Here is an 18,965-nt window from a genome sequence, read left to right on the forward strand (position 1 = left end):
CGAATGTGGGCTTCCCTATCGTCGTCGCCTTGTATTCACGGGGGGCCGGTTCGACACCCATGGTGCTTCGGATCCCACTTTAAACACTTGGTCCAGTCACGATCAGATGTGATACCTCACCTTCACCTTCACGCACCCTCACCATATCAAGTCTCCGGAGGAGGGTCTCCCTTATCGCACAACGCTAGGACAACCTTATGTTCTGACGTCAGACGAATAACGCCTACGTTGTTAGGTTTGGTTCTCTTAGCATAAATATTATGCTAAGAGAACTAAACTTAACTAACCTAACCTAACAACTTAGGCATTTAGCCTAACAATAAAAGCATTTCTCGGTGACGTCAGAACACAAGATTGTCCTAGCGTTGTGCGATAAGAGGTATGCCTCATAAGGGTCGTCCTTCAGAGGGTGGCCACCTCTGGTCCCGATTATCCTTTCTGTGCACAAAGTGAACTTCAAAACAAATGAAAATTGACACAAACGATTGTGTGCATATATCCCTCTCACACAAAAAGTTACACGTTTCAAACTGCGACCTGATTGTTCTAGATTCAGCATGTGGTGGAAATTTTGAATCCAGAACTAAATCTGTTGTCATTACAGCATAGAAACCAACGAGAAAAAGGCAGCGCCAGAGTTTCGACAGAGCTAACGACAACTCGCATATGAAATGGGTCTGGCAATAAAGAGAGAGAAAATGCTTAAACGTGCAGGAAGAGAAGACTTATTTCGACCGAGTGTTAAGTTGCCGGCGTGGCCTGAATTTGCAAAAAAGAACGCAACCATATCTTTCCTAAACATGTGTTTAGTATGGCCAGCTCGCTCCACACCCAAGACCTGTGAGAGGGCCTGTGGTTCTAGGGAACGATCGATATGCTCCGACACCTTAAAGCCGATGTGATTTTGAGGAGTGTCTCCCCACGCCGGGTCGGGGAGAGGAAGCAAACCCATTCCTGCAACCCTATCGCTACTGTTCTAGGAATGCTAATTAGTGTTCCATGCTGGAATACCGATAATATTGTCCCGAGCCGAAGAGACCAGTCGATATGGCCCGCCAGCAAAGATTTCATTATGTTCCTCACGAACAGATTTTGTTTACTATTTGTTGCTTTTGTTGTTGTTGAATTGATGTCTTAAGTCCACTATATGCACATCAAGGCTAATCGGGACTGGACGTACAGTTTAAAGTGGGATCCGAACCACTATGTGGCTCCACCGGGTATCGAACCCGGGACCCCTTCATTACAAGACGACGAAGCTACCACTGCGCCATCGGGGAGGCTTTTTTAGTATTTGTATTTTTATTATTTTATGTTGCTTTTCAGCCATTTCTTATTAATCGCGACGATGAGTAATGTTTAGATGAAAATGTTGAAGAGACACTCCCAAATTACACCCAGGACAGGATTCAAACCCGGGTAAAGGGATGACGTTTTCAAAAGGCAAACAAAAGTCAACCTCAGTACACCTCGGTAACTGCTTTTTGCAGGCTAACGAGGCTATGGCATTTGGACCTACAGCCGGAATGATCCTTTGTACGACTGTGTTTTGCCCTTACATGTGCTGAGGGCCCCTTCACTACCCTAGCTTTTAACCTAGGTAGGGAGACGCAAGTCCTCGAAGACACGTGCTGATTTTACATATGCTAAAGGGTGGCTCCCCTCATAATGTAACGGGTGGAAATAGCCTAAGTGCCGAAGCACCCAAGAATTTTATTTCAACCCATCGGACCCGGGAACTTTGGTGGTGAGATCCAAAGTCGACCACTTTAACATGCCCAAAACATTTGATTTGACTGGCCACCCAGGTGGCGTAGTCGTCACATAGGTTGCCTTGTAATCAAGGGTTCCGGGTTCGATACCTGGCGGAGGAACTTGCACAGTGGTTCGGATCCAACTTTAAACTCTAGGTCCAGTCCCGATTATCCTATCTATGCATAAAGTGGAGTTAAAACAATTCAAGCATTGTATTTGATTAGATACTTGTTATTTAGCGTCGCTTTTTTGCCACCTTTGGCTACTCGAAACAATTAGAATGAATAACAATTAGATGAAATGTTGAAGGAACACTCACAAAGACCACCCAGGTATCGCCCGGGATTCGAACCTGGGACTCTTGGCGTTGTGGCGCATTGTTCTAACTCCACTAGGGAGGGATACAATTATTCTGAAATATTGTTTCATCATATCAATATCTAAAAAACGCAACGTCAGTTATCGGCACACTCAAAAAAGCAAGATTCAAAAAAAATTCTCATTATTTTTTCTGCATAAATAACACAGTACAGGTACACTGCTGTAATTTAGGCACGTACTGTACGTATATTACAGGTGCTTTCTCATATTCTCATGTGTTTTGTTTTCTTGTACTGTATAGATATGTATGTTGTACTGTGTACTGTATGTATAAAATAAACCTGTAGTACTGTACGTGCTTTTCTTTGTTAAATAAACAAATGTTTGATTATCCGCAAAAATCGTTATCCGCATAACCTTCGGTGGCAATTAATGCGGATAAACGACGTTCTACTGTACTATAAACAAAATTTATTAGCATTCTTATCACAAATGTATGCAACGGTGTTGCACACGATCACTGTTGTCTCTCAACATCAACTTTGCAATTACTATAAAGAAACCCGAAGCGCTTTCAGCCTCCACCGGGTATCGAACCCCCGGGACCTCTTCGTTATAAGGAGACCCATTCCTAATTAGTATATCATACCACATACCCACTATATTATTTTAATATTAATATCAATTGTGAGAGAAACTCATCAAAATCGGCCAACCCGTTATGTGAACGAAGCCTCATGGAAAAAATGCAAAACGAATACAGCCCGTGGCCTTCCATTGATAAGACTATTAGATGAAGTTTGGATATCAAATATTGGTAAAAGGGAAACCCATGATTGTTTTTTTTTTCACAGCCGCGGGACTCTTTTGATTAAACATTATTTTTCTTCTTCTTTCAACCCCTTGCTAGAATGCCGCGAAAGTTAAGTCAGCCATAAACGTTTGATTGCATCATTAATATTCCTATTTCCCACAAAACTTGGGGAAAAGTTTCCATTTGCACGGCGTTAATGAAAACTTTTTGTGGGGTACCGTGGAAGTAAAGCCCCCGCTGGAGAAAAAGGGTGGTAGAGCAGGTAAAAAAAACAAACGAAAAGAAAGAACGGAGCATTCAGAAATGTTTTGCAACACTCCATCAAGCCAAAAATGAAATGAAAGCCGGGGGAAAATATGAGAAGTCCTAGTGGAGATATTTAGAGGGGGAGGAAAGAGGGAGGTACGCTTTAATTTCCGCTAACAGCCCAGCTTTTCCATAACCAATCATAGAGAATAGCGATTGCGACGGGAAAACTGGTAGCCGTTACGAAAGGCGGCGAGAAATATTAAGCTACGACATCGGCGTGCAAAAGCCAGAGGAAATTTCAGAATCATCTTCAAAAGAGGGGGAAGGGGGAAGGGGATGCTGTAAATTGTCCCCGTGCGTTGCCAGGGTCTCTATTATTGCCAGAATATCATGTAAATAGCAGCTGTAAATCTAAAACAAGACTACCCTGATGACACAATTAATTCTCGCCCCTACTCCCCTTCCTTCAGAACGCACGTTAAAGGTGTAATATATGATTTCATTATCGCCCCGCGTGCCTATTGACTAGATGCCTTTATTCCTTCCCGCAGTCGACGGAGCGTGGTTGGAGAGGAACAATTACAATATGACACTTGCCCGTTTTAACTTCCAGCCCAAGAGGCAAAGTTTGGAAAACAGGGTTTCCAGATGTAGGGATTTTTACATAAATATGCTAAAATGTTGGAAAACTTTTCTTTAATTTTGCCAGAAGGGTCTCTCAGCTTGTATGTGGGTTTAAAATTGCACCAGCTTGTTATCCACAATAGCTGCATCAAAACGTAAAAGACTTGTGTAACTGAACAGATATCACGTCTGTTTATTCTGCAGTTTTTACGATCACATTTATAGCATTCCTACCTGTCCTACTTTAGATCTGTTTCACTCAAAATGACTGGAACCTATGATCTTTTAATTATGCACCCACCCAGTAAGCTCTAACTACCACATCAAAATTGACAACTATACGTACGTGGAAAATAAAACCCTTGCTAACTATTTCCTGAGACTGGTGCACACACATAGAACTAAAAATGCATTATCATCAGTTTATGCACTTTTAATGTGTTACTGGAGTCAACATATTTGTGTTAATTGACGTATTTTTTGTGTTGCGTGTACATCGTGTAAAGGAGGTTAGAGGGGGCACCGACCCTCCCAGACGCTTCAACTAAACAATAAATCAATTAGCGTAGCAGTAAATGGGATAGATCTTTAATGTTGAAAATTCAGTGATCAGTCCTTGAGATTAAAATTAGACTATGGACCACACTGAAGTTCGGTATTATGCACTGCACATGCTGATTGAAAATAATGCAATTACCCCGTATTTATGTTTAAAATTAAACATTTGCGCACATGAACGTGGAAAAAAAAGCGATCGCCCACATGAACATGTAAAATTAAGCGATCGCCCACGTGAGCATGAAATATTAAGCGATAGACCCTATGAACATGGAAAATTAAGCGATCGCTCCTATGAACATGGAAAATTAAGCGATCGTCCACATTAAGCGATCGCCCAGGTGAACATGATAAATTAAGCGATCGCCATATGAACATGGAAAATTAAGCGATCGCCATATGAACATGGAAAATTAAGCGATCGCTATATGAACATGAAAATTAAGCGATCACCATATGAACATGGAAAATTAAGCGATCGCGCACGTGAACGTGTAAAATTAAGCGATCGCCCACATGAACGTGGAAAATTAAGCGAGAGCTCCACGTAAACATGAAAAAATAAGCGAGTGGCCGTCCAGAGACATTTAAAACTTAGAATAATCTTCAATACACGTACATAGGTGAGATCCTTGGTGTAGCCTAATCATCATTTAATGCCGCGATAAGATTGATTGATTGAATTATGGTTTAAAGTACACTATATGCACAGAAAGGCTAATCGGGACTGGACGTACAGTTTAAAGTGGGATGCGAACCATTGTGCCATGTGCCTCCACCGGATGCCGCGATAAGAGCTCCATCTCTATCCTCTGTAGAGAAAACGTTCACAAACGAAGCTGTGTATACTTGAAATCCGACTAATACGCCTTGATAACATCAATTAATTGATTGCTACAATCCGTGAGATACACAGTATTCGTATTGAGACCTTTGGCATTTCGCAAATATTTCTTCAAACTTTCCGTTTGTTTTGCTACAATTTCTGTGGAATTAAATATCGACACGAGAGATGGAAATAAAAGCATGCTCCACGCGCGATAAACCTCATCAATATGCAGGCAGTGTTCAGTAATGAACTGCAAGAGCATGTCCCAGATCAAACTTTTATTTTTAGTTTTTCAGAGCTATGAAGAGGGACTTGGAATGGAGATATACTCGGGTTGACACGAAAACAAAAAAACCTTTCTTTTCTCCAATATGTCGTCAAGGGATAAGAGAGGGGCAAAAATAAGAAGCGCAGAGAAAAAAAACGCAATGACAACAAAACTCGAACTTCCGCGCGAAGAGGAAAAAAGAAAAAATGGATAGCACGGAGCAGTGTTGCCACCATTGTCTGATTTTGTTAATTTCCCCCATCTCTCGTTCAATATGATGGAAATTTTGAGCGATTCCCTCATGGATTTTCTCTACGAAAAGTAGTTATGATTTCATTAAACCCGTCTTATTGCTTTAAGATGTAGTTTTAACACTGGACAAGAACTGCAATTCTTTTTTTGATTTTATACATAAAACTAAATTTTCAGATCGGCCACCTCGTCTATTCACCATAAACATGCTAAAAAAAGCAAAGTAGAAACAAGAAAAAAAAAACATAAATGTCTATGTAGGAAATTTCAAATTACAGCGTTATCTACTTTTCAATTGCCAAAACAAATTTACCAACTTTTCAGTTTCATATATTATTTCAAATCAATATCCAGGGTATTTTATAATGGTTTAACTTCTTTTAATTCCCTTTATAGTTATTTTAATGCAAATGCTCCAGTTGAAAGACAAGCATTATAATGTATTTTTAACTTGTGAACATCGATGTATGTAACATACTATATAAGTATTTATTTTTGACCTATGAACACCTGTTGTACCCAATTATTTTTTTAGCGTTTTTTTTACCTATGAACAACACCTGTTGTAGTATTGTGTATTTCAGTATTTCTTTTCTACCCATGAACATATGTTTAACATATTATTATTAAGCATTTCTTTTATTACATTATGAACAACAGCTGGTGCAGCATATTAAAGTTCACAAGAACTTTGAGTACAACAGAGATATATTAATATTTTCCGGCATTTCCAATTTTTGTAAACTTTTTAATAAATTTTAAATAAATTGCAAACTAATGGAAATCTTGTAGTAATAATTTGTCTGTAACAAGCGTTTACTGGGGCAAAAAAGTGTATTGCAAAAAAAAATAGTTTTCACATTGCAATTAGCAACATTTAGGAGTAAACAAAATTTCGCCGCCGATTCGAAGTGCTTCGTATTTAATGACAACCCACGTCGATATGTCCATGAATGAAGATGCTTATTTCCCATAATTTGCGATTTAGTCGTAATAACGGGAGGGCCTGCCTTTACCCTAATGAACGCAATATGCCACTCTAAGGGTGGCAATAATATGCTATTGGTTGTTCCGAATGATTTCACTTTTCACTGATCGAACAATGCTCTCTCTATATGCAAGTGAAAGAGTTGAAAATGTTTTCATATTCTCGTAGCCGTTACTAATGGGAGCAGTGATAACGTCCATGGGGATGGGAAGGGGTATTTCTTCGCTAAATGCTTTAGTTCTTACGTGGATCAGGTTTAGGGCTCTTAGAAGTAAAATAACGCCCCTAAGTGCCTTAAACACTTGTCATGTAATATCTGGTCTCGAACACAAAAACCCCTTCGAGCCTCTCATGAAAATCCGCAAAAACCAGTGTCCGAGTCGACACTAACTACGAACGTCTAAACGTGCAGCTGTTTAATTGTGTTAATTAAATTAGTTCCTTCAAGCTTCGACCTTACTATCACAATTTCCAATATTTTAAAGCACTTCCTAATATTTCTACAAAGCTTGCGAAAAGTCATTTAAACATTCTTAACCCTTACCGCAATGACACCTTTTAAATACCGGTGCTTTCATTCATCGTTATTGTTGAACAAAATTACATCTACAGTAATTCAACGCAGCATTCTGAAGCCTGTCATGCACTTAAAAAAATATTGTTATAATTTGGACAAAACAAAATCACTTGTATTCAATATTATCATTTAGTAAACATATTTTTTGTGTGTACATTTCAAATATTAATACTTAAGTATAAATGTATCCGTTCCTGACTGCAACCAACTCTTATACGGAGGCCGTTATGTTTACATGTTACAACTTTCACCGAAAGGTTGCATGAAAATAACGATGCAACGTTATTAGCAAAATACGTACACATATTGTTTTTCAGCTTCAACTTCAGCTTCGATATCAACGAACATGTACTTGTTTGCATTCACTAATGTCTACTCCTTGACATTTTATACGTTTAAACATTGATAACGCTGTGTGTCAAATGCATTATTAGAATTGTCGGACTGTACAATTTTTTTAATGTCTATATGTAAACACGGTTGAGACAAACCGTGGTGGGTAAGATACTTTACTCCACGCATTAATTCTGAATAAAGGTATTCATTAGTATTTTACCTTCACATTCCGTAGTACAGTGGGATCCATGAGTATTACCCTGCAAATTGTCCATGACTATTTTTATTAATTTCTTTTCTTACATCCTATGTATGTATTTTTATGTACGCTGGTGCAGAAGTTGTCAACAGCTTGTTTTGAGTTTTATTTTAATTCCTGAAGCTCTTATTGGGTCAAATAAAGTGCACGAACATGGTGATGGACAATTTGCAGTGTAATACTCATGGATCCCACTGTACATAGGATTACATAACATTTCCATGCAAGTTGGTTGCAAATAATTAAACAAACAAGTGACTTACGGCATCCAGGTAGCACTGTGTTTCGTCCTGACCAAGCTCGAAGTTCGATAAACCATCACTCTCCTCATAAACAAGTAATAGGCCTATTCTTATTATTTGTGTCCCCGTATCCACTATACCTTGCTGAACAATTTTGCGATAAAACATTTCACGAAACTCATGCACAGACGCCGATGATTTCGGATTAATCTACCCCTTGCGCACAAGTTTGGTTCTTATCAGCCATGTTGCTCCAGGATCCCGCAAAAGTGCCACTTCAACGTCCACTTCCTGGCTATGGGGAATTTACACCTTTGCAAAGATCTACACAACATACAATTTTAACGGTATAATTCGTTCTAACCTTGGTAAGTTACAAAACCTGGATAAACAACAATAAAAAGTTATCAATTCCACACATTTTAACCAGTGAAACATTAACAAAATTACATCACAAACGAACTTCGTCCGTGAAAAATTCAGGCATGTGGCTAATGTTTCCGATGTAGACACAGAATAATGATTTTATACATCGATCACTGACAGTAAAGTGACGTGTCTAAACGCACAGAAACCTGACTACAATATCACACAAATCGAACAACTGGAATTAGATTAAGATCCAATGTAACTTTCACGTTATAATACGGTCATGTGGTGCGTGCTAACCAGTTAAATGAACGTTGAAATCAGCAGACAGCCATTTGTTGCATCTTCTGAACTAGCAAAACATTAAATTGCCACAATTACGTCACAAACAAACTTCGTCAGTGAAGTGTTTCCTGTGTACACACAGAATAATGTTATTATACAGTTATCGCGGGCAGTAAAGTTACATGCCTAAACACACACAAGCCTGACTACACACAAATCGTATCGTGAATACCGATATTCTTATGTTCAGCGATTACTTGGTTGAATACAATTTCTTGCACAAGCCTGGCACTGGGATGCACCTGCACTGCACTTAGTGTCAAGTGCAACGAAGTAACCGGGGTTAGAGACGCAGAAGGTGTTGGCATTCTCGATACAGCCCTCCGTGGAGGTGATGATTCCCGATTATGAGTTGTAATCATATTCCTCGCTTGCAGAATCTGAATCAGATTGCTTATTGCTAGTTAGGCGTTTAATTTGGGGGAGGGAGGGGTCATTACGTTACACGTCATGTGATCGGGGGAAGAGCAGTCTCACGTGGAGTGTACGTCTCTCTCTCTCTCTCTCTCTCTCTCTCTCTCTCTCTCTCTCTCTCTCTCTCTCTCCTACTTTGGCAGCCGTTGGGGGTCACTTCGTCCTTCGATATATTTGTGTACTGGTAGTATTTATAATTAGGCTCAGTTTATAAATTTATTCATTCATATTGCACTTAGAATTTAATTGTTTTTTAGCACTAGTTATTTGTCGTATTAAATACTATCAAGACTCAGGTGATTATTTCCGGGTTTACCGACATCTACTTGTCACGGGTATCCACTTTCCGTCTAAACTTTAATATATGTTGAACCAACCCTGACAACTACAATCTGATTCGAGTAACGGTGATATTTCGTCTATGTAAATTATGGCCGTGGTTATAAGTATAATGTTGATGTTAATTAGATTCATAAGTTATAGGAACTTCTTGTTATGAAAATTTCTAATGTTACGTAAAAAAAATAGTTTTGGTTTAATCAAATTGAAAATTATAATTATTTTCGTACATTCCACAAAGGCCTCTAACTCTGCTAATATACATTATGTAATCAGGTAGTTACTTATCGACTCTTAGCATATATAATTGTAGAGGACTTAATTAGTCGTCCAAATCTAAATTATATACTTTATTGAGTTTTAAGTCCACTACATGCCCAGTAAGGCTAATCGGGACGGGACTGAACCTACAGTTTTGAAGTGGGATCCGAACCACTATGTGCTTCCACCAGGAATCGAACCTGGGACACCTTGATTACAAAGCGGCAACGCTACCACTGTGCCATTGGGGAGGCCCAAAATTATATACTTTAATTCCAAGAGCAGTGATAGAGTGCATAATCTCCGATTATGAGTTGAGATGCACACATAGACTAATCGGGACTGGACCTACAGTTTAAAGTGGTATCCGGACTAGTGTCCGGAAACTCTCCAATTACTTTTACCATCAGGGTTGCTTCCGGGGAGAAAGTGCTTGAGAATGCCCAACAGAAGAATCGAACCTTAGCTTTCCGCATGACAGTTGGACGCCCTACCGACAGGTGGCACGAATTTACTGGTGCTCACTTGAGAAGAGATGAAGACTTGTTTGCTGAGAAAACAAAAGCAAAAAGAAACGTAAGGGTAACTGGAAGAAAAGAGCCCGTTTAAGACACGCCGCACGAACATAGTTTACTCCATGCACGTCTGCGGTCCCTAAAAGTCAAGGGAACATTCCTTCTTGTCTCCGACAGCGGGACTTCTGTTGAGGAAACATCCTGCAGGTTCTTCTGGGAGAAGGAGAGAAGAGTTGAGCAGGACGCGCCGCAGTACCAGCTGGTCTCCGGTCGAGACCCGGACGAGATCTCATAATTCACGGTTCCCTAGCGACTGCGTGTCGGTTCCAGGCCCGAACTCAATAAGCGAGAGTGTCTCGCAGACATCGGAAGCCGGGCCGGAATCAACTGCGACCCATTTGTCAGGAAAGAGTGCGTCGACCCCCTCCTTTCTGGATTTCTAAATCTTTTATTTCCAAAGCCAGATGGTCGAACAGAGCACCTGGGTGGTGCTTTCTTGATCTGTTGCAAGGGAAATAACAACCGAGACATTGTAAGGCAGTGTTGCTACTTTGAAGGGAAATTTCCCTCGAACCAGGGATAATTTTAGTGAAAAGGGAAATGTGGCAAAATTGCGGGGAAATATTTAAATTTGTCTCGGAAAGAATCAATCCATCAATGGTTCCATTATTTCTTAAAATTGTTGGAATTACTGCTTTCAAATTGTTGTCGTGTAAATTTTCGTATTTCGAACATCTAATCTCACTGTTATGTTATTTCCTCATAATTTATCTTCATTCGATCACAATTGTTTAGAGCGATGTTTTCTATGAAATCAATAATTCATTAATTTTTATGATCAAGGTGCAAATTTTGCTAAGATGAAGGAAACATTTGTGTGAATAAAGATAACTTTTGTTGCAATGTTGTGGCAACACTGTGGAGATCAAACAAATTTCAGACAAGGCCTTCAATTCCTGAATATCTCCTCTGTTGTATTCTATGTTGTTTTTAGGTCTGCCTCTTGTCTTGCGGCATTTGAAGATGAGCGACTCCATTGGATGAAATTGGACACTCAGGAAGAGACACATACGCAGGCGGGACTCGAATCCAAAACATTCTGCAGCGAGATGAGGCCAACACGGTCATTCACCGAAGCTTAAAATGCTTTGTAGAGGAACTAGTTCTAATAACATTCGTTCATGTTCAAAAACATTTTTGTTGGGCTTTTTCATTAGCTATACATATTTGCTTCACTATCTGCAGTGTGGAGGTTACTATCAGTGCGATACGAAAGATATCGTGCTGAACCTTTACCGGTTAAATGGTCTTAATAGTGGTCCAACAAAATTTCATTTTTGGGAGAATGAAAAAGATTTCCCTGTTGTTGTTTTTGAGATGCACTTTCTGTACCTCAGAAGGCTTACCCTAGATCAGTTCCAGCCACTAGGTGGTCTGTCGTGCTTTCATCTCTGCCAATCAGAGCTTGCCGAAATTCGAATAGTTGGATGCCACATTCAAAGCGGAGAAGAGGGGGATGCAACCGACACAGAGGGAGCAGATGCTTCAAATGGCGGAAGGAAAACAATTTGCCTTCTAAGGACTACAATGGTTCACTGATATTATGTCATTCTCTTGTTATTCACTGACATTATGCCAAACGACTTTTCTGTCATTTATGAAAACTTCAAACTTACACGTTAGTATCTAAAGTAATTCACCAGCCATTTCATAACGTTTTTAGACATATTATTTAAAAATAGGGTACGACTTCCGGATCCTAATGGTAGCAATATTGACCTTACCATACGTTGAGACATTGTACAAGGAATGAGAAAACGAAAACTTTTCGCTTCCAATACGGTGAAATTGTTTTACTTCCTGATGGTTAAATTTCGTCTTCGAATTCCTCCCCCACCACCATCTCCTCTCAATCAGAAGCTTCTCACGGCAAAGGGGAGTTGGAAATGCGGCAGTTTGTATTCACGACAAGAAGGCTCACTAGAAGGGTACAAGCAGATTGCATTTTCCCCTCCGATCGTGAAAGCATTCTTGTCGACACTCCGGCAAAGGTAGGTAACATAAGTAAGCGACCCATTAATCCTAGAGAAGGGGGCACAAATGTGGAAATACGTCCATATTCCAGAAACTGGCTGGGAGATGTTCCGGGACGAACACGCAGCATTCTTGCTCTGGACCACACCCTTGAGAATGGCATGGAGACAAAAAGTTTTGACCCGCACGAGAGATGTACTGTGTAGAGCTTTAAGTGAGGAAAATGCAAATACGACCAGGGCTCGAACCCGGTCTCTGGTACACCTTGCCATTGCTCTACCAATGAGCGACCAAGACAGCCCTGGTTTCGCTGTTTCAACAGTGTGGAAATTGCTTCCGGCACTGAAATTTGTACAACCTTGGTACTTGATAGCTATACGTCGTTTGTTCTAACCCTGTGCTGTCTCTGTCTTTGAGTGTGACGTCACTTGGACGCTGTTGTCGATGTTTCTCACATCGTGTGCAGAAACACGTTCAAAGTGCCTCTCGTAGTAAGGAGCCTAAGGATTCTTCACGCAATGCTTCTTTAATTTATTTTCATTACGTCACCTTCAATGTTCATCTACATTCTGCACTATCTTCCTTGAATCCGGGCTCGGGAGGTGAAACCTTCTGACAAAACAATAGAAACAAGATTTCTATGTCGCACAAACTTTCGCGCATTATATTTTCAACAAGGGGTCTAACTTATAGCACACTTCTGACCCACCTTCTTGATCAAGTCCCGCCCTTCGACTTGTGACGTCACAAAAATTTGCAGTGTATTAATGCCAGAACCCTAAACCTAACAACGAAAGTATTTAGCGTGATGTCAGAAGAAGGGCGGAACTTGACCAAGGAAGATGGTTGAGAAGCTTGCTGTCAGTGATATCCTTCAGTAAGAAGGTGGTGTCAGAAAACATGAACATGCACCCGGCAGCCACTTTAGCAAAGGCTCGGTCGACAAGTTGTGGCAACTGTGGAGGCATGTTGGCTGATTTCATTGGTTATCGCGGACACAGCCCTGTGAATACGTCTACAATTGTGGCGCGAAGAGAACAAGGTTACGCCACACTGACTTTACATAATGTTAATTTGCCATTCAAAATGTCCTCTTGAATAACATGCACTAACCTGCTTCATTCTTCAAGAACCGTACAACACAGTATTAGATAACATTAGTATACAGTACTCACCTAGTATCTCGACAGTGTGAGTTATCTCCTGCGGTTCGATGGTTCCAATCTGGCATATGTAGTCGCCAGCATCCTTTGTCTGCACATCACTTATCTCGAGATTGTATCCATCGACTAATCGAAACCTGTCGTCCGGTGTGATCTTGGTCGGTCCAGCCGTCAGAACAGCGATTCCCCTCTTCCACGCCAGCAAGTATTTTCCTGGAAAAAAAACAACTGAGGGTTAATAAACAAGAAATCAGAATTTGTATGAATATAGTGCAGAGTTGTTTCTTAACTTTGAACTACATAAAAATATGGTAATGTTATTGTATATTACTTGGGATATCAGTGTATATTTTCTACGCAAGATGTCGTACTACATGATGAAGCGTGTTCTTTCCTCTATTCAGTTTTAATATTGGCATTTCCAGTATCTGTTGTATAGGGTTTATAGTCCAAAATCAAGCAAATGTACATAAAAGTTGAAGTTAGCTTCCACGTTCAGTTGTTACGCCAGGTAAGCACATTAAATATTATTTCCTTGTAAACATATAGTGTACATTCTATACAACAGACTTTTTGTCACCATTACAAGGTGAGGTCACAAAAGTAGTACTATGTCCATGTAATATGTAAGATGGTAATTTCGTATTCACTACCAAAGTTGTCAGGACATATGAAAATATGGTCTTGTAATAGTAATATTATTACTCAATTCGAGCCAACGAAGGACAACTTTTGTAATTAAACCAAGTTTTACCACAAATTAACCCTTTACATTCAATATGTGGAGGAATGAGAAATGTGATGTTTCCTGAGACCAAAGCAATGAAATATTGATTCCATCGCATTGTGATTCATTAGTTGTTTTCCACAGTGATTTGAGAATAATGTGTGTACAGATAAACTTTTCAATAAATAACCATCGTAATTGGCATTTCGTTTTTTTCTACTTACTGATTTAGTATAAAATGTTGATTCAGTAATATTCTTACTATTTTGAAGTGGAAATCGTATTTGTTATTATAAATATTGTTTAATGTTACTGACGTTACTCTATTTGTTAGTAACGATAACTTAGATAGGTTATCTACGAGTTTCAGCCATATTGGCTATTAGAATAAATTATTTGAAAGAAAGAAGGTGAAGGCCCCAATATTCCTGTTCATTTTCAGCACACACAATACTATTTTATCTTCAAAGTTCTTAAGAGACCTTCTTCACCGAACAAAAAAAAGGTGCTTGTCAAAATATCTCTTCTTCGAATTTCCAAGTCAGTAAAGGTATATGGTGCATTTGAGCCGAAAGAATAACGAACACCTCTTCTATTATCAACTCCTGAGCACAAAGGACATCAAAGTTCCTGGGGAAAGCACTTACGCTAACATATCCTGTTCTATGCTTTCAGAACAAACACTGGGAAATGGTTATAGAGGGGGGCGTATCAACGTTGGCTTGTTCTCAACGTATGACTTCTTTCAGGTAAGAGTAAATACCGTTAAAAATGGCTGCCTACGATTATCCACCTTTTATGTTTTTGCTCCAATTCATCTTTCAAGACGGTGTTTGCTTAGCCGCGAGCTGTCAAGAGCATACCGTTTTCAATTTTCACTCAAGGAAAACCAACGAGACAATTTTTTGAAGGTAGCCAACTGTGCTATTTTTTAAAAACCTAACTGGCAGCTGAGACATCCGGTTGTAGTTTGAGCAGAATTTCGACCCACTTTTCAGCACTCGTACACAGCACAATTATAACAGGAATTGCTTACAGAATGTCAATCTGTAAGGGCATAACCTAGATCTATGATACAAATGTCAAGAAAAGTCCGACCTTCGTGGCGGAGGGGTTACGCCCTGAGGTCACAGGTTCGTATCCCAGCCTGGTCATGAGTGTTCATTGCGAGTTCCAATATCAGTTTCAGCACATCATCACTCATCCTCATTGTCGCGATTAGTCAAAACTGACAGAAAAGGAAGTAAATTGATTGATTCGGTTTATTTTGCATCGCTTTTACGCTACTATTCGCTAATCGCGAAGATGAATATGAGTGATGATATGATGAAATTGAGGAAGGGGCACTCACTAAGAACATGTTTCATGTTCAAGTTTATTTGGAAATGCAATAGGAACCAGACCGCTCTCTGCATTGATGTTTTCTTTAGCTAGTGCCTTATGTAATCCTTATGTAATCATCTTAGCCAATAATGGGATAAGAGCGACGTTAAATAAGGCAAATACAAATTTACTACACAGGAAACCCAAGATGTATGTATAATTGTGTGTTCGAACTGCTGTTTTAAGTTCACTTTATGCACAGAAAGGCTAATCGAGGCAGGCTGGGGCTACAGTTTAAAGTGGGGTCTCCACCGGGTATCGAAGACGAGACCACTTGATTTCACGGTGGCGACGTTACCACCACGCCACCAGGGAGTCTCCCAAGCCAAGATGTGTTGATACATATTTGTATAATTGTGTTTCGATTCCAGTAACACATCAAGGTACATAAAACTGCTAATATTGCACTATTGATGCATCAAATTCCACACAGGAATGCATGAAAGGGTATTTTCATCAGTAGTTGTGTCGTGTGATGCACTAAAATGCATTAATTGAGGACAATTTCAAAGAAATGAAAATTACACGTTTTACTGTGCTTATCGATGCCGAAAATGCATCACCATTGATTTCATGCACATGGAGTTCTGTGTGTACACAACATATTTTCTTCTTCTGTTATTATCTTCTCCCCCTGTCTGTACACACCCTATGGTTTCCCTCTCAACAGTATTTTTACAAGGCAGTAACGACGCAGTCTGGCAATTTACGCTAGAGAATAGGATGTGCTATCGAACCATTAACCGCACTTTACACACTTGTCTAAAAACTCTTAATTATAGCTGATGTAGCTGTGGATGACGTCATAGCTACACGTCTCTCATATGTGCCAGGTCGGCAGGCATCCTTAATTAAATAAATGCAGCTCAGTGTTTGGGTTAACGCGCAAAATAACCACAGCGCTAAGATTTAATTTAACTTGGCGCCAAAACGTGATACCATAAACTTAGTTTATTCACGCTGTAAATAAACTCTTTAAGAAGTTTTCTCCTGGAAATAGAGGGAAAAGTATTTAGAAGTTCAGGTTACATCTAGAAAGATATATGCTTTAATTAATGTTGCAACTGCAAGAGCATGCACCAAAGTAGTTTCAAAATCATGCATGGCCAATGTTTACTGGGGAATTAAGCAACTGAAAGTTGAGAGCACTACAACCCTAGTAAACTGTGAGTAATAGCTACTGTCGGCATTGTTGTAAAAGAAATGTTCAACAGGAAAATTTTCATGGTTCAGATTCCAGACACATATACGAGGGTGTGCTGATAAGTTGTGACGTCAACGAAGAAGATAACATGACAGGATCATAAACCTCGCGAGAGTTGAAACATGGAAGCTGATGTGTTGCCTAGTCGCGACTGGGATATAAGTAAGGCACTCAATCTTTTTATATATATATTTTACCTTTTTATTATATATTTATTTCGCAGTCCACGACAAGCACAATTCCTGGCACAATGACCAAGTTCCCTTGCCTCACCGGCATCTGCCAACAACAGTACCAGGTGAGGACTTCTGGGTAGTTCTGCATTAAGTGTGAAGACCTTAGATATTCCACATAAATCAGTTTGAGCGCTATGCACACTTATGCAGCCTGCTGTTGATCTTCTAAACATATATGCCATGATGATATCTGGAATTAAACACAGCTAAAGAGTCGTGGAAAACATACAATCTCGTGCTGCTCAGTCAACACTACTTTAAATTTGAAACTGGTGTGTGCAGGCTACCTATCCCGAAAAAGCACGGAAATGATGCGGTGTGTATGTAACTTGGATTTTGTACCTCATTAAGGGCACCAAGGCGCATGCACTGTTTGGGGCACGAACCCAAAGCTTTCCAACACCTGCTTAGAAAGTTTCTGCATTATCATCCAGAAAATAACCTTACACTCCTACACTGAAAATTTTGGAATATGGCTTGGGTTCTGTAGCTGTACTTAGTTCCAGTATTTCCAGTTTAAGGGATGCTTATAAGGTTACATATACCCAAACCCCTAGGTCCATATTTCATTTTCTTTTAAATACGAAACAACAACTACGATGAGAGAAACAGCCTCCATAGTGAAGTGTTCATCATAAAGAAACCAGGAGTTCAAGGTTCGGACTCAGACTTTATAATTAAATACAAAGATGAAAGATAAAGCATGACCGCTACCTTCTTTACGGTACTAACGCACACCATACCAAGTCCACAACTCAAAATGCCTAAAAATGGTGCCATTTTTCACAGCTGGCACCACTGTCTCCATCTTCACTCGGCTCCGATATCTTGACAAGTGCGTAAGAAGTGCTGACTTGGATAACGAGCCAATTCTCCAGATGGAATGACAGCTACCAGGTGCTCCAGTAATTCTTACGTCACTGATGGCCTCGTGCAAATCTTCACAAAGATTCTCTTGTGCTGTATGAAAGGGTGTCATTATTCAGTTAACGCAGGGTAAGAAAATCTTAATAGCCAACATTCTTCATATGTTTGCGTTCCATCTTTACTTTTGCATTGCTTTCTTTTTTTAGGTACCCTTTGCTTTCTTCGTATATTAACTTAGTACTCAAGATGACATTTCTAGTGGCCTGAATTTGCTTAGGAAATAGAATACCTTTGGTCAGTTTTTTTCCCTTGCAGTCTCGAATCTGACGATATGCTTGAAAGACTCTTTGATGTCTTGGATCTACAATTCCATCTTGTAAATAAACTTACCTGTAAGTGAGTCAAGAGAAGTTGGTTGTGTTTTGTTTGCTGGCAACGCCATTTTTACGATATACGAAGGTTGCTTAAAATGTTCGCACAGTTTAAGCAGAGATGGCATTAGCATCGTCTGGATATTCTCAGTTTTCAAATTCGTTGAAATTATTCGAATAATAGCAAGTTATGTTATCAAATAATTGCAATCTGCATAGTATTATCTTATGTTAACAACATGTGAAACAATGCATACGCAGTAAAAACGTAATTTATTGTTTTCATTAAAAGTATGGAATGTATTTTAAGATTTTTTGGCTGTTCAGTGTCTGGCGGTCTACACAACTGTTTGACCCAATATTAGATGAATTTATTGCTTGTTATTATTGTGTTGGTAAACCATACCTGCACAGGTACAGTAACCCGCGATAATGGAAACTTAGATCCTGAAGGACCATTCTATTATCATAAGTGGGAAGCACAGACACGGCACAAACTACATTTTTGACATTAAAGTAACTATTCGACTAACAGTTAAGCAATTTTTTTCTTACACTTCCTGAGCATTGAATTACGACACTAAACACTGTTGATTAAACACAAGTATCCTTAGAATACTTTCCCAGATTTATACGTAACTATAGGTGAACAATTATTTTGTCAT

At 39.5% G+C, this 18,965-nt stretch overlaps 1 protein-coding gene across 3 annotated transcripts in view; it reads right to left on the bottom strand.

Moving 5' to 3' along the window:
• Window positions 1–18,965, bottom strand: part of LOC145978505 (limbic system-associated membrane protein) — a 706,857-nt gene that overhangs the window by 246,669 nt on the left and 441,223 nt on the right. For all 3 annotated transcript variants that reach the window (XM_083111131.1, XM_083111130.1, XM_083111129.1), the window contains exon 3: window positions 13,525–13,725. In XM_083111131.1, coding sequence (XP_082967257.1) covers window positions 13,525–13,725 — 201 coding nt within the window. The remainder of the gene's footprint in view (window positions 1–13,524; window positions 13,726–18,965) is intronic.

Source organism: Lepisma saccharinum, chromosome 25 (assembly GCF_977018435.1).
Source record: "Lepisma saccharinum chromosome 25, izLepSacc3.1, whole genome shotgun sequence".
NCBI lineage: Eukaryota > Metazoa > Arthropoda > Insecta > Zygentoma > Lepismatidae > Lepisma > Lepisma saccharinum.